Source organism: Cibotium barometz, chromosome 1 (assembly GCF_041138505.1).
Source record: "Cibotium barometz isolate CiBa-2024 chromosome 1, ASM4113850v1, whole genome shotgun sequence".
In the NCBI taxonomy this organism is placed as follows: Eukaryota; Viridiplantae; Streptophyta; class Polypodiopsida; order Cyatheales; family Cibotiaceae; genus Cibotium; species Cibotium barometz.
In genome coordinates this window covers 41,499,592-41,515,477 of record NC_141046.1, presented here as the reverse complement: position 1 = coordinate 41,515,477, position 15,886 = coordinate 41,499,592, and the positions used below count along the sequence as shown (strand labels likewise).

Sequence of the window (15,886 nt, the reverse complement as noted above, 5' to 3'; positions counted from 1 at the left end):
TGGATATCACTCATATTAATTTTAAATTGATTTTTATGCATAATGAAAATTATTTTTACTATAAAAGTGTTATTCTCATTAAATTTAATTTCTATGCGTAAAAAGATGCATATTGGAATTTTTTTTATTCTAAAAGTGTTATTCTCATTAAATTTAATTTCTATGCATAGAAAGATGCATAATGGAATTTTTTTTAATTATAAAAGTGTTATTCTCATTAAATTTAATTTCTATGCATAGAAAGATGCATAATGGAAATCAGTGTATGCTTAAGACACACCAAAAAGTAGATTGAAAAAAAAAATTCCCAAAGTCTTGGGATTTTTCCAAATTCTCCAGTATGGTAATAGAAGAGAAACAATGTCAAGAACATGAATCTATCCCATCTTGTAATAAATCCATATGTGTTTCTTCATCAATGTCTATATCTAATGGAAGCTCAATGAAAAGATGGGGTTCCATATCAATATCAATATCACTATCATGATCCAATGAAGCATTATCATGATTGATAGAGGTGACTCATCATCTTCTGTGGAGATTGATGTTCCTCATGCTCTTGATTGGCTCCCTCCAAAATGTTTTCTTCATCATCTTCTTCCAATGAGCCGATTTGAGGTAGTACTTGCACCTTATCTAGATATTCGGCCTCCACATCTTGATCTTGAAAGATATGTTTTGAGAACGAGGGGAAACTTGTATAACAGACCACCACTTTAGATCAATTCAATTGGTGTGAAACACAACCTAATATCACAAAGCAAAGAGGTTACACTTTTATTATACTACATCAAGATTTAATTTGGGATTGGTAGGGTTACTAACTTGTTGATAGTGTTGAGGTAGTACAAAAGTATCTTTCTCATCATTCCAAAACTTGGTGGAATCAATTTGAAAGAACCCATTTGCTGTTGCTTGAGCAACTCTATATATCAAATTGAACCATTTGACATCAAAGATGAATAGACTAAATGCTCTAAATCCAACCTCAAGAATATCTTGAATAGTTTCACAATACTCAAGATTGTCCTCTATGACATTGGTATCATGTCTACTAGCTGTACTTTCTTGCTCAAAAGTTGCCATCACACCACAATCAAATTTGTTTCTTTTATAAATTATCCACACGCTTTGTGCCAAAGTGCCTTCCCTCTACATTATATAGTTTGTACTAACATTAAAGAAAAGTATGACATTTAGTATAGTGCATTAAACAAGGTATATATGTAAGATAGAGATGAAGAATGTACTTACTTGAGGGTCACATCCTCTTGCATACTCATGCTCTTCTCTTGTGATCATCTCTCCATTTTGTGATGCCATCGATATTGCCATACAAAGCTATTCTATATTGATCACATTTGGTAGAGGTTCCAATCCAGGTGAGAATGGCAAGCATCTATTTGCTCTTTTGAAAGCTCTTCTCTCATCCTTTCGTCTGTTGATTGCATCCTTGTATCTCCCAATCCACTTCTTCATGATGGGACTATTTAGAATACAGAATATATTCACCTTTGGCATAATGTTTCATCCAGTCTTCATTGCCTTCCTTTTCTCCCCTGAGGCACATTAGTGATTAGTCGATCATCTTCTCATTGGTTCACAATCATGGCATGGAAGGATCTATGCAAGATAGATGTTTTGAGATATACACAAGAGAATCTTGCATCAACCATCCGTTTTCCATGCTTGCTTCTAGCCTTGCTCTTTGTCTCACAAAGTCCTTTAAGGTTTTCATGAACCTTTCAAGGAAAAACATCCATCGAACATGAACAACACCACACAATGCCGCTTCATCAACCAAACGATCCTTATGATGCCATCGACGATTGAGCGATGAGTAGCATGCCATGTCATGAGTTCTGCAATCCCCTTACATTTAAACATGTGTTGGATGCAAGGAATGATAGGGAAGTGTCTCAAAACCTTTTAGGGAACTTTATCTCCTTGCAAATAATCCCTATAGCGACTCTCCCCACATTGTAGACATTGTGTTGCATCTTTATTAACCCCTCTAAATAGCATGCAATCATTGGGACATGTGTGTATTTTTGTGTAATCTGAATACCTAGCATAGAGAGAATTTTATAACACCCATGTTGTGAGTTTAGTAATAGATTTTAAGGGTGAAGAATCTTCTTGAGAAGCCTACAAGAAAACATAAGAAATCATATGTCAAAATATTAGCAAGGAGAGTATATAGAACATGAAACATTTTCTATTTGAGAGAATAGAATGAGGTGGTCTTACCAAAGAAGACTTGTGACACTTGTATCACTCCATCCATAAGTTGTTTGTAAGTTCAATAGCTCCAAATTTGCACGCAGTGTGGAGTACAAACATCCCTCATACAAAGGGGTGCTTGCCTCTCTATGTAAGGTTTCCTCCTCTTGTGACATTGGAGCTTGCTCACTATCAGCTATGACCTCCTGTCCAAAGAAGTCATTCACCATGTTGTCCATCCTGAGATTCTCTTCCTCCTCATGTGGCAATGGTGGAGGCACCTCATTCATTGGTTGGGGAAGATGAGTCTCAGCCATGCTTTCCACACTCTACTCGATGTCACCGAATGGTGTGGCATGTTACCTAGCACTCTTGTATGGTTCTGCTCCATATCATCATCCGCACTTTGTCATGCCACTGCCTCATGAAGACCATATGTTCGGACATGCTCAATTGTTATACAACATTGTCGTATATACTGGCCCTTGCATTGATCACACACACAATGAATTTTTTCTCTCAACCATGCCTCAGAACCAACTTTCGGCCCTTGATGATCACTGTGAGACATCTTTAACCTGGCCAAAACTAATTTAGGGTTCATACAAAACACACAACAACATCTAGAATTGTAAACATAAAATTACCCAGGGTTTTGTTGTCGCACAACAAACACAGTAGAATTGTTTCTTTGCACAGCAACAACGAAAAATTTTGCTACTGAGCAGTGACCTCTGAACTATGCATCCCGCCTAAATCACCACCAATGGGTGTTAATACCTACCTACTTTCCCTATCTTGCACATGCACAGGCTATGCTGGAAGCTCGACTATTCCTCCCACCAAACCTCTTCTCTCCAAGGATTTTGCATTAGTCAACTCTCCCTCTCCAAGGTAAGCCCTCTTTCTTGCTTTCTCCAAGATTGAATGGAAAGCTTCAATCTTTACCTTATTCCAAGCTTTCATGGAAAGCTTGTTCATAGCTCAATGTGAGCTTTTCTTCCCCTTCTCCCTTCTCCCTTCTCCCTTCCCCTCTCTTTCCTCTCCCTTGCCCTAACCCTAACCCTAGCCTAATGCATAGAGCTCTAATAGAGAGCTCTCTATCAAATCTTTCTATTAAGCATTCTATGCATATAGCTAGGGATTAGGCTTAACATAAACTAATTTTTTCATTCACTAAGAGTAGGGTTTAGGATAGTCACCTCTATTTGCTCTTTGTTCTCCTTGCTTAATAATGTGTTAATGAGAGGACTAACTTTTTTATTTATTATGTTTATTTTTTTAGGTTTATTCAAGTGAACAAGGGTTTGGGTATAACCTCTCATACGGTAAGCCCTCTTTCTTTATTTTATATTATGCTTCTTGTCTTTGTGTTTTTGCACCCTTGGGTGCTAGGGATTAGGGTTAGGTCAATAGGTCTCTTGCAATAGGCTAATGCATAGCCCTTATGCAATAGGTATTATGCATAGGGCTTATGCATAAGCCCCATGCAATAGGTTTATACATAGTCTATGTAATAAGGCTTATGCATAAGTCCTATTCAATAGGTTTATGCATAGCCTTATGCAATAGGGCTTATGCATAAGCCCTATCAAATACGTTTATGCATAAGGCTTATGCATAAGCCCTATGCATAGCCTATTGTACAAGCCTTATGCTGTATAGGCCTTATGCGCAATAGGGCATATTACATAAGCCTTATGCATAGGCTATGCAATAGGCCTTCTGCAATAGGCATTATGCATAAAACCTATTTCATAATATGTTAAAATGAACTAATTTTATGATTTTTTATGATAATATTTTGTATGTCCATTCAAGCAAACAACCACCAAGGGTTTAGGCCACGGGCGGGCTCATACGGATTCGACTACAAGAGGTAAGCCCTCTTTTCCATTCTTTGTTTATGCTTATTCTCTTTGTGTTTTTTCACCCTTGGGTGCTGGGGATTAGGATTAGGTCAATAGGCTTATGCATACCCTATGCATAGTGCTTATGCATAGGGTATGCATAGTGCTTATGCATAGCATAAGCATAGTGCTTATGTATAGTGATTATGCATACCCTATGCATAGTGCTTATGCATAGGTTATGCATAGGACTCATGCTTAGCCTATGCATAGTGCTTATGCATTTATGCATAGCCTATGCATACCCTATGCATAGTGCTTATCCATAGCCTATGCATAGTGCTAAAATGAACAAATGTTTTGATTTATTATGATAATTTTTGTAGGTCTATTCAAGTGAATAACCACTAAGGGTTCCAGCCACGTAGCGGTTCATACAGATTCGGCTAGAAGAGGTAAGCCCTCTTTTTCCATTATTTGTTTATGCTTCTTCTCTTTATGTTTTTTCACCCTTGGGTGTTGGGGATTACGTTTAGGTCAAGAGCCTGTGGATTAGGTTTAGGTTAAGATCCTATGTCCCTAGGTTTAGGTCAAGAGCCTATGGCCCCTTATGGTTATCCGCGAGTAGGTGGTTATAGTGGAGGGGGAGCCCTCGATCTTCTCACTATCCTTCTCTTGTAAAAGAGGAGCTGCCTTTGGTTTTAATAGTAGGGAGCGTGTGGAAAGTCCTCAGAAGCTATCATTTGAAAGTAGCACTGTCCACCCAGCTTGTCTAAGTAGTATTGTAGGAGGTCTTAACAATGTTCTAATATCACATGTTGCCTTTATTGTCTAAGCTTGTGTTGTTTTTTTCTCTTGGTTGGCTTGACATTATCGAGGTAAGCTCTCTTATTCATTCAACCTCATGTTTATTGAACCCTTGGGTGTCAAGTTTATGGTTTAGACTTGTGCATAGAGATATGGGGCATTGTTTTATGCCATCTAGAATGCTATTTATGTCAAGTTAGGAGTGGTTATCCACGCGTGCAGGTGGTTATAGTGGAGGGGGATCCCTTGATCTTCTCACTATCCTTCTCTTGTAAAAGAGGAGTTGCCTTTGGCTTTAATAGTGAGGAGCGTATGGAAAGTCCTCGGAAGCTATCATCTGAAAGGGGCACTCTCCACCCTCCTTGTCTAAGAAGTATTGTAGGAGGTCTTAACAATGTTCTAATATCACATGTTATATTTTTTGTCTAAGATTTCGTCATGGCTTTTATTAGAGCAATCATTTTTTGTTGCCTCATGCATGTATGTATAGGCAATGTCGATCGACCCCTCATAAGACCCTGATAAGACAAATCTGCTATCTATTATAAGTGAACAATATGGGTAGTAATCTTGATCTCAGTTTACTCAGACACAAGTATGGTTCCATCAAACCTTTTCACATACACAAAGTTAATATTTTATACATTCTATAAGTCTTATTTTTAAATCTTATATATAGACGGGCTTAAACTCCGGCTAGTCGATGCCATGGGGGCAATCTACCCCACTTGGCCAATTGACACCATGGGGGTAGTTTACCCCACTTGGCCAGTCGGGGCAGACCATGCCTTTGATAGGCGCATGGCCGAGTGGTGCAGACTCATACGATATGGTTGTGATGAGCCTACACCACCTTCCTCGAGTAGACCCACCCCCACTCCCTCACGTCCGTCTTCATCAAACGACAATATAGTAGGGAGTCTGGGGAGGTAGTAGACGTGCTAGTGGGGGGGAATAGGCTGCTTTTGCTTTGGAAAAATCAGCACTAGGTCTCCCGATGCCTCTCCCCAACAGGGGGCTCTTTATCTACACATTATGAGCTAGCCCCTAGGAGACCCATTCCACCATTTAATCCATGCACCCTACCATATAATGTGGATGTCGATGGTGCCCTTGTGATGGATGCATGAGGAAAGCAAGTCATGAACCGCATGCATGTACTTGTAAACTTGGAGTTCATGAACTCCTTCAAAAAGTGGAAAACACAAGATGAACTTTCAAAGCAATATGCCATTGATGTGCTTAAGTCGGAGCTCCCTATTCCACATGCAGGTCTTTGCTTCTCTGAGGAGTGGATGAAGAGGCGAATCAAGCTTTTGCTCTCTAACAGGAGAACAAATATCAAGAGAGCAGTAAAGAATAACTTAGAGAAGCCCAACATTTGCATGGCCGAGGAGTGGAGGCATGCACGTAGCTTCATGTGAGAAAGCACCCAGGTGCTTTTCAACAATAAGCGGCAGTGAGTGCTTCCCGACTACGGCAGTGAGTGCTTCCCGACTACGGTAGCGAGGGACTTCACACTTTGGCTTTGGTGGAAAATCCTCCTTTTATTGCTCGTTTTGTAAGTAATCGTTTCTTCTCCTCTTTCATTTTATTTTGTACTATATTGTTTCTTTAACTAATTGTATATTTTCTTAATTATTTTTTGTAGAGGGAGGTTGTTGGGTGTGACCCAACAAAGGAGGGTGCTATGCAGAGCTTCCACTGCTGAGCAGCAAAAATAGTGATGAAATATCACTGCTGAGCAGCGTAATTTTGCTGCGGGACAGTGAAATATCGTTGCTATTTTTGCTACTGGAGCAACGAACCCGTTTTGCAGCGAAAATAGCAATGTTTCTAGCAGCGAAAATAGCCCGACATCTACCTACCCTTCTAGTTATAAACACACTGCTATTTTTGCTGCTACACCCTCATTATGTTGTAGTGTACCTTGGTCCACGATTCCAGAAGTGGTCTCTACCCCACCGTCTTTGGATACGAGAGAGATGAGGGAGGGGCAACTTCTCTAGTATTTGCATCATTGTATTGTGGAATTCAAAATTCGAGGAATGACAAGCTGTCTCGAAGGTGCATTGGAAGACTAGGAATCTTGAGTAAGATTCTTCCTCCTCCTACAATCATTCATTCACCAAATCAAGTTGTACTAGAGTAAGGTCTGATACCAATTATCAGGTCCCCAACCTAAAAAGGGGAATCCTTAAGAGAATCTCACACAAGTGGGTCATCAATGTGTGTAGCATTAGTTGAGCTTGATATCTCAACACTCCCCCCTCAAGCTCAACTCCACACACTATACTCCAAGTATGCACATAAACTTGTGGAGCTTACTGCGCCCAATGCCTTTGTGAATCTACATCACTTGATCCTCTGCTAATATATACCATATCTACATCACCTGGTAGAACCTTTTCCTTCACCAAGTGATAATGTGCCTCAAGGTGGTTCATTCTAGCATGATATACTGGGCTACTAGCTTGTATACTTCTCATGTTATCATAATAAATGACAATAATCCTATCTGCAGGCTCACCCATATCACTAAGTAGCTTCTAAAACTAAGCTACCTGAAAAGGTGCCATAGTTGTGCCATGTACTCTACCTATGTACTCAATAAGGCAACTTTTTGCTGCTCCAACTGACAACAGGACTCTTAAAAGAAAACATAAAGCCACTAGTAGATCTTCCGTCTATGACACTACGAGCCAAATAATAGAAAGCTCCAAGAAATGGCCTTGCAAACTATACAATACTCCATAAATCATTAGCAGCATAAATAAAACCTAGGGAGAGCTTAATTAAGTTTCATTTCTAAAAATTAAAAGAAAAACCAAAATTTTACTTATAATAAACACATCTTGACTTTGGGAGAGTGGGATGTGGTCTTCTAGCTCTAGAAATAACTCCAAGAGCACCGGAGAGTGAAGAGGGTGGTAGGAGAAAATAGGCAGCTATAGGGAATAATTGTTATGATAAAAAGAAACTCCCAAGGGTTAGGGAATTAGGTATATTTTAAAGCCATGCAGATAGGAAAAGAAGTCTCCAGACATGCCAAATTTAGTCGTAGCATAATTGTGGGTGGTGGCTCCACATGAAAAGGGGATGGTAGTAGGTGAAGTGAGAAGCATCTTGCCCTTTCTAGAATGAGGTTTAGGAGACACATGTCTGAGAATGGGAAAGAAAGCCCCTTGATAAGGTTCCCTAACTAGGCTCCTTATATTAAGAAGGTCCAATTGACTAAGGTTAAAATCAGCACCATAATGGGCACCTAGGTGCCTGAATGGTCACTTACACTTGCCCAAAATTTCACCCTTCACAAAAATCACTAAGAATAATTTGTTTTTGATTTTTAAGAATAATGTGTTTTAATTTTAAAATAAATTTGTTATTTTCTTTGATATCTTGTCAATGTACCATGTCTAGCTTGAAATCAAGATTTATCAACTAACTCCCGCTGATGGCCTGCTTAAGAATTTTTCTAGCATGGATATCTTATACTCCTTTATGTGTAACATCTCATTTTTGGGGGATGTTTACTATCTACGCATGCATAAACATAAGGGCCATGTAGAGAGATAAGAACTTGTTGGGGGTTGTTTACTATCTTCTCCTCCTTTGTGTGTAACATCATGTAGAGAGATAAGAACTTATTCACACTTTTCGGCCATCTATCCATCTATCGATCCACAATAAATAGAGCATACATAGCTCTATGTATGCTCTACATAGCTCTATGCATATTCTAGATAGTTTATGCATGCTCTAGATAGCTCTATGCATGCTATGTATGCTCTATTTATGCATACTTAGTGTCTAGCTATATGCATACTATGTATGCTCTATTTATGCATACATAGTGTCTAGCTCTATGCATACATACATAGAGCATAAATAGAGCTATGTATGCTCCATGTATGTATGCTATATGTTCTATTTATGCTCTATGCATGCTATGTATATGCTTATGTTTTCTCTATTTATCCATACATACAACTATGTATATTTGAACTATGCATACTTCATTTATTTATATATAGAGCTATGCATGCACTATGTATACTCTATGGATGTATGCATAGAACAATGCATGCTCTATGTGTGCATATAGAACTATGTATGATCTATGTATGCATGTATAGAGCTATGTTGCATAAACGTATGTATACTCTATGTACGCTACACATTGTGCAACACCATTGAATTAAAGGCAAGATTTCATTAGGAAAGCTCAATTTGAAGATGCCGTAAGAGGGAAAGTTGTTCTTAGCAAACTCTACCCAATGACAAAGATGGATTCTTTTTCCAACAAACCTTTTAGGGTTTTCAATTGTGCAAAAATTAGGGTTAGGGTTTTGGAGCTCATTGCCATAGTATGGGCTTAGGCGTGTTACTGATTAGCTCATGCAAGGTATTAATCATCCGACTCAGCAGATGGAAAATTTGAATCTGATTATGAGGCATATTCATCTTCTTTCATTTTCATCCCCAAGTGAATGTTGGTGAGTGATTCACTCGACTTGATTTCTTGTACACCAAGCATTGCCTCAAGAGATGGCCTCCTTTCCCATCCACGGATTGCATGGGACAATCGCCATGGGAAACATTTGCATATATAAAAACCAAATAAAAGACAAGAAAAAGATCCTCATTTTGAAGTAAGAAGTGAATGAAAAGCATAATGCATTACAAAACTGTGAAAAAAACGGAAGTTTAACATACACACGTTGCTTTCCAGAGGAGAGAGAGAGAGAGATTTGTTTTGAGAAGTTTTTAACAAATTTCTTTGGGTTCTTCAAGAGGGAGAAAATGAGAATAATTCTTTTAAAGCATTAAAGGAAAGGTTTGAAGTGGTCATCACAAATCGAATCATGATTTAAAGGAGTAGCTTGAACTTGAAGGTAGGCAAAACAGCAGAATCCATCGCCTTTCTCTATCAGTAGTCAAATTATGATTTGTTTGCATTCAGGGAGTTGTTGAGGGTAGCGGTGGAAATCCGAACAATAGTCATAAACCATGTAATTTTGTCTAACCCATTGTAAGCCCATCTCTTGATCCAATGTTAGGAAGGGGTTGAAGAAAGGGTTATCTGAGGTGCTAGCAGCAGCTTCTTGTTGGCATCCCTGCACCACAAAGTCCGTGTATGTCGCAATGAAGGGTGCAAATGTGTAGTTTACCTTGTATTTTCCACCATCCGTTGCCCATGACGATGCATCCCATATCGTCCCATACACAGACATGGGCTTAGATGGATATTGTGAACCCAACTCCTTTGAGTTCTTGAATTCTCTCACAGCTATCCCATCTATTGAAAATCTGTAATTAAAGAGTCAGCTTAGTATTAACAAACAATGTAAGATTGACTTCTTTATCACATACAAATAGGTACATTATTAATGTTTATGGCTTTATAAGCTGTCAACGATTTGCAAGTGCGTTTGCTAAACAGCACATCATGAATGTATGGATATGTCTGCGATATTTTATGGTGAAAAGGATTCAATTGACGACTTGTTAATCTAGAATAAGCATACTAGGTATGAAGGTTTAATCGATTATGCTCACTTCCTGCTGTTGGTGGTGGTATTAATTGCCATTAAATTTAAGGAGTGCTTAATTGCAGGGTGAAGGGGTTTACACTGTGTGGTTTGGAGTCCATAAGATGGTGTAGTGATGGAAATCCATGGCGGGATCAAACCAGAGATGGAACCGTTGTTCTCTTCCTATGCTTGTGCTACCATTCCCATAAACATTGGTCTGCACAATATATGGCTCCCCAGGAAGCACTCCCAAGAACTCAAAGTCTATTTCATCGTGGTTATCCTCATATACGCCATTGTTCGAAGTCTGGAAAAGAAAAAGAAAAAAGACAGAGAAACTGATCAGAGGTAGAATTAGGTCAAGTGGTTCCATCATATTGCAGTTGGGTTTCTGATCGGAGGCTTAATGTAATCCGAAGAATCATTTGGTGAAAATCTTTTCATTATTATCATCAAATGAGATACAAATGCCAGATCTAAATTATCGATCGTTTGTTTGTACCCACATAGAACGTAATCGCCACGCCCGCCGAATTGTTCGCAGGGAGTTTGATCGCGGCACTAAACAGTCCAAAGTGGTAAGGCGAGTTTGATTTGAAGCCAGTGCCTGCATGCATGCAGGTGCACACCATTGATCACGCAAGGAGAATTAAATTATCATCTTTAATTAACGCTAATTCCTAGTTATGGACAGTTTTTTTTTTTTGGGGAAGTTTCGATGAAATAGTTTTTCGATCGCTATTCGGTTTACTGCAGTACTGTAACTGCCGCCCATAATGAAGTCGATAAATGCTGCATTTATAGTATTAATGAAATATTTCCATTTGCAGCAGTAATCGAGAGCTAATTGCAGATGAGTAGATTATGTATTACTCGCCTGAGCGTTGATCGAGAGTGAGGTTAACGTAAAGGCCGTCGTCGGAGATGATTTGATGGTCGGAAGACCAGAGGTTGACGAATGCAGAAGAGAAAGTCTGTGGCTTGTATTGCGGACTACTGTAGGGTGGGAAAGAGTAGGAGAAGGGCGGTTGTGGCGCAATATTATCATTTGTATTGGGTTCTAAACCCAACACAGATGATGCACTAATCATGATAACTGCAAAGATTGATAGCAAGTTCACGGCCATTTGTTCCGCTTGTTTTAAGAGCATTCTTGAAAGAGAGAGAGAGAGAGAATCGCCCAGCACAGTTTTCTCCTTTTGCCTTTGTCTTTGTCTTGGGCGAAGCTCTAACGCCTAAAAGCCCCCCCCCTCCCCTGCCGATCTCTTCCGCTTCCGTTGCTTAACTACCTTCTCTCTCTCTCTCTCTCTCTCTCAAAAATAAAATAAAATACACACACTAAGAAGTCATGTTGTATGTTGAATACATAGTAGGCCATTCCACAATGAGCGTAAGGGTGTTAAAAAACACCATCATTTGGTGAATGCATGCTTGAAGTCCATTCCACAATATGCATTTACCTGTAAGGAAACACATTCATCTTGCATTAGATTTGCTTTGGTGATCAATGCATATGTCATATGCATCCAATATCTCCCACATCAACATTAATATATTCCAAGCTGTACACATGACATCTTCTCACATGACCAACCATTCAAACTAAAAACCACAGTAACCTATTAACATGGAAAGGACTTTGTTTGGGGGTGAAAGCATGGTATGGTGTACCCATTTAGTAGTGTTTTTGGTAAAAATTTGACGAGTACTAAGCATACTTTTAGTACTAAATAAAGGGCAAGAAAATTTAGAACTCTAAAAATAGAGATCCTCCCACAATTCAATAAATTTTGGACATGCATGGTAGTTCGCTTCGACTTCATTGAGTGCTCGATCTTCCCCGATTTACATGATTCTCATTTCTCAGAAGCTCTCTCCTACTCTGCCACTACCACGCTTCTCCCCCTCCCCCCTCTCTCTTTGCCTCTCCACCTGCCCTGCTTGTTCTCTCTGTAAATATCTCATTTGTATGGAACATTCAACTGAGCCATGCGTGTCCGCGGGATCATCGGGTGGATATTCAAAGTGCTGAGACAGGAACAAGCATGGTCTTGTATTGTCTACAATGCATTACTTCCTTAATATTACTAGCAGTTTTGATAGAGAAGGATGATCAAAAATTCTTGGTAGGATTTTACGACATCCAAAACTACAAGAAATTGTGAAGAAGACAATGTTTCCTAACCAAATAATTTTAGAGGTGATTGTAGAGAACACAAAGACATCACTGAGCATGATCAAAGGCATGAAAAGTGCAGATAAGCTAGCTACAAAGAGAGCAACACTTCACATGGTTGCTAACAATGCGGCAAAAAAACAATATAGTGACATGAGAATTGCTAAAGCCCTTGGTATCCAACCAAGAAATTTGAAGAAACATAGTGCTGATGTACAAGCTAAATAGTTCAAATGGGTGGGAGAAGGTCACAAACGTAGGAATGATTGTCTAAGTGAAGAGGTTGTTCACTCTGTCATTCAATTTTGGACAAGCAACACAAGGGTGTCTCCAAACAAGAAGGATGTCTGCAGGCAGTGGATAAGTCGAAAAAACTACAGAGTTCATCCCAGCCATTACTTGGAGCTTACCGAGGTATATCTACATCATTATTTTTTTCTAAGGAAAGTAAATTTGGCTCCTCAAATTGCTATCCAAGTGTAGACAAAATCTTGCATTAGAAGAGATACATCAATCAAAACTCCCTTCAGCACCTAAACTAATCACTGGCCATGTTTTGCTTTCTGCTTCTACCAAAGGGAGTCAAGGGCACTATCTACATCATTATTATCTTCAACATGATATTACCTCTTTGATCTTCTTCTTCAAATTATTCAGATTATTAGTATGATTAGTACTAATAGTACTAATCATACTAATAGTTTTGATACTGCTAGTACTATTAGTACTAGCAGTATCAAAACTATTAGTACTAGTAGTACTAATAGTACTAATAGTACTAATAGTACTAATAGTACTATTGGGTTGTTGCAAGATCAGGGTGTCCAGTTTTATCCACTGGGACAATGCTTGGAGAGCAAATTTTGGGGGGCAAGGTACTTAAAATGAGATCAAGCAAATAATAGAAAATATGCTTGTCCTTAAATTAACCCAATATAACTTAAATTAATATAAATTAGTCTAATTAATCAAAATTAATCAAAAATATGATGAAATGATAAACAAAAGATCTTTCCATACTTAGAGTGATCCAATTTATTTTTCCATAGATGCACCATTACAAGTACACTAGTCCCTATAGGTTTTAGATGATTCACATCAAAAATGTAATTTTACTAATTAGATTATTAATATTTACAGGCCTTCTGATAGTCTCGAAGAATTTTGAAAAAGAGATCATTAAAAATCTAACCATTGGATTTGTAATTTTTACTAACCACCACATTCTACTAATGTCTTAGTATCTACCCACTCTTTTGATCTACAAGATTGAGGATTTTAAGTGGTAGCTATTGTGGGTACAAAAAGTGGCGTATATTATAACACTTTAAAGACCTTGAAATATTTAAAGAAAATAGATAAATATTTTAAAATTTTCTTGAAAAATCAAGTTAAGCTCCATATTATGTGAAGATCTAAGGTACAACGTGGGAATCTCATATGGGTTTATATGTAAAAGATATTAGCATTTTATGGAATCAGTTCAAAGTGGGACAGGGTGTATACATTGACTTTGTACCTAAGAAAATGAGGACTTTTGACTATCTAATGCTTAATCAAATTATGCAACTATATTTCCAACTTTGAATATGATGTTCCAACAAAAGAACTTGAAACGAAATTACTTCATTTACTAGGAGAGATTAGCCACTAAAGGTAAACAAATGCCTGTTTTTTTACTGTTTACAGGGTGCCTGAGTGGACAAAACTGGGCACCCTGATCTTGCAACCACCCTATTAGTACTAGCAGTATCAAAACTAAAACCACTCAAACTACTATTGGTAGTATTAGAGTTCATACTTACTAACTCTTGATTTTGTAAATTTTTTGTTCTGGTTATGCAGGCAAAATTCTTCATGAACCTCAAAGAACATCTCTCCATTAACATTGGCTTTCGTGCTTTTTAGAGCCTGAATCCTTATTTTGTTAGAAAACTTAAGGAGAGAAACACGACCATACAAGAGTTGATTTAATGCGGCTTGCTGTGAATTTCATGAGGATCGATACAAAATCATTACATGGAGATGCATGTGATTGCTTGTGTATGGTTTGTAGGCCGAATGAGGAGGAAAAGTGCATGGAGATGCATGTGATTGCTTGTGTATGGTTTGCAGGCCAAATAAGGAGGAAAATTGCAATGCCTATGCAGCCACCTATTCTTCAATGTCATAATTGTGGAGGTCAATAGTATGCCCAAAGGAAGAGTGAGCTGAGTGGCACGAGCTTGCATGCTTACTGCAAATGTGTAAGAACTGTCTGAAACTTTTTTTAAATCCTCATAAGCTTGATGTAGCAAATCAAGAACTGGTAAAGGGGAAGACTTATGAGTATGTGGAAGAACTGGTAATTTAGTGGAGGACATAGGAAAAGGTAAAATAAGGAAACGCATAAAACAAGTCTACAAGGAAACACATGCAAAAGACGTTATCCCACTATTTTTGCAACATTTGAATGTGTTCATCCCGCATAACTTTCAAAGGTACTGGCCAGAATTCTCAATTCAAAGAATGCTTGAAGAATTTTCTAGATGATTTTGTGACGTCTATTGTTGACTTTGCTGAGAATTATACCTTCAAGGTGCAGAACGAAATCTAGTCCATGCATTGGTATAGTTACCAGTGTACGATATTGGTACAAATTTACTATTGGAAGGAAGATGGAAATTTAAAGAAGCAATCCGTATTTTATATTTTAGATGATAAACAACATGACACATTGTTCGTTCAACATTGTTTTAAGCTTCATTATCAACATCTTCTGTCTCAAGGACTGAAGTTTACAAGGAACTGGGTTTGGTCGGATGGAGAAGCATCTCAATTTAAGGCAGCATGACCATTTTACTTCATTGTAAGGTGTGTGTTGGTCTGTGTTACTACTATGTTAGTACTCTGTGTTAGTCTGTGGTAGTACTCTTTGCTAGTTTGTGTTAGTACTATGTGTAAGTACTATGTTAGTCTGTGTTGCTGTGTGTTAGTACTATGTTAGTACTCTGTGTTAGTTTGTGTTAGTACTATGTTAGTACTTTGTGTTAGTACTCTGTGTACTATGTTAGTACTATGTTAGTCTGTGTTGCTCTGTGTTAGTATTATGTTAGTACTCTGTGTTACTCTGTGCTAGTCTATGTTAGAACTATGTTAGTACTATGTTAGTCTGTGTTACTCTATGCTAGTCTGTGTTAGAACTATGTTAGTACTCTATGTTAGTTTGTGTTAGTATGTGTTAGTACTATGTTAGTACTATATGTTAGTTTGTGTTAGTCAGTGGTAGTACTCTGTGCTAGTCTATGCTAGTCTGT

At 38.2% G+C, this 15,886-nt stretch overlaps 1 protein-coding gene across 1 annotated transcript; it reads right to left on the bottom strand.

The window, feature by feature from the left end:
• Positions 1 to 9,730: 9,730 nt before the first annotated feature.
• Positions 9,731 to 11,644, bottom strand: LOC147642014 (putative xyloglucan endotransglucosylase/hydrolase protein 28). The gene is made up of 4 exons (XM_086823223.1): positions 11,292 to 11,644; positions 10,921 to 11,021; positions 10,513 to 10,721; positions 9,731 to 10,190 (listed from the first exon to the last, which is right to left on the bottom strand). Exons 1-4 carry the CDS (start codon positions 11,563 to 11,565, stop codon positions 9,818 to 9,820), a joined length of 957 nt encoding a protein of 318 aa, XP_086679349.1. The 5' UTR covers positions 11,566 to 11,644; the 3' UTR covers positions 9,731 to 9,817.
• Between the last annotated feature and the right edge of the window lie 4,242 nt (positions 11,645 to 15,886).

Bases quoted from the DNA above. Each gene is read 5' to 3' on its own strand.
- LOC147642014 (XM_086823223.1), bottom strand. From the start codon at position 11,565: ATGCTCTTAAAACAAGCGGAACAAATGGCCGTGAACTTGCTATCAATC. The intron at 11,022-11,291 runs GCGAGTAATACA...GCATGCATGCAG, and splicing joins CACTCTCGATCAACGCTCAG to GCACTGGCTTCAAATCAAAC. The intron at 10,191-10,512 runs GTAAACCCCTTC...CTTTAATTACAG, and splicing joins TGGACTCCAAACCACACAGT to ATTTTCAATAGATGGGATAG.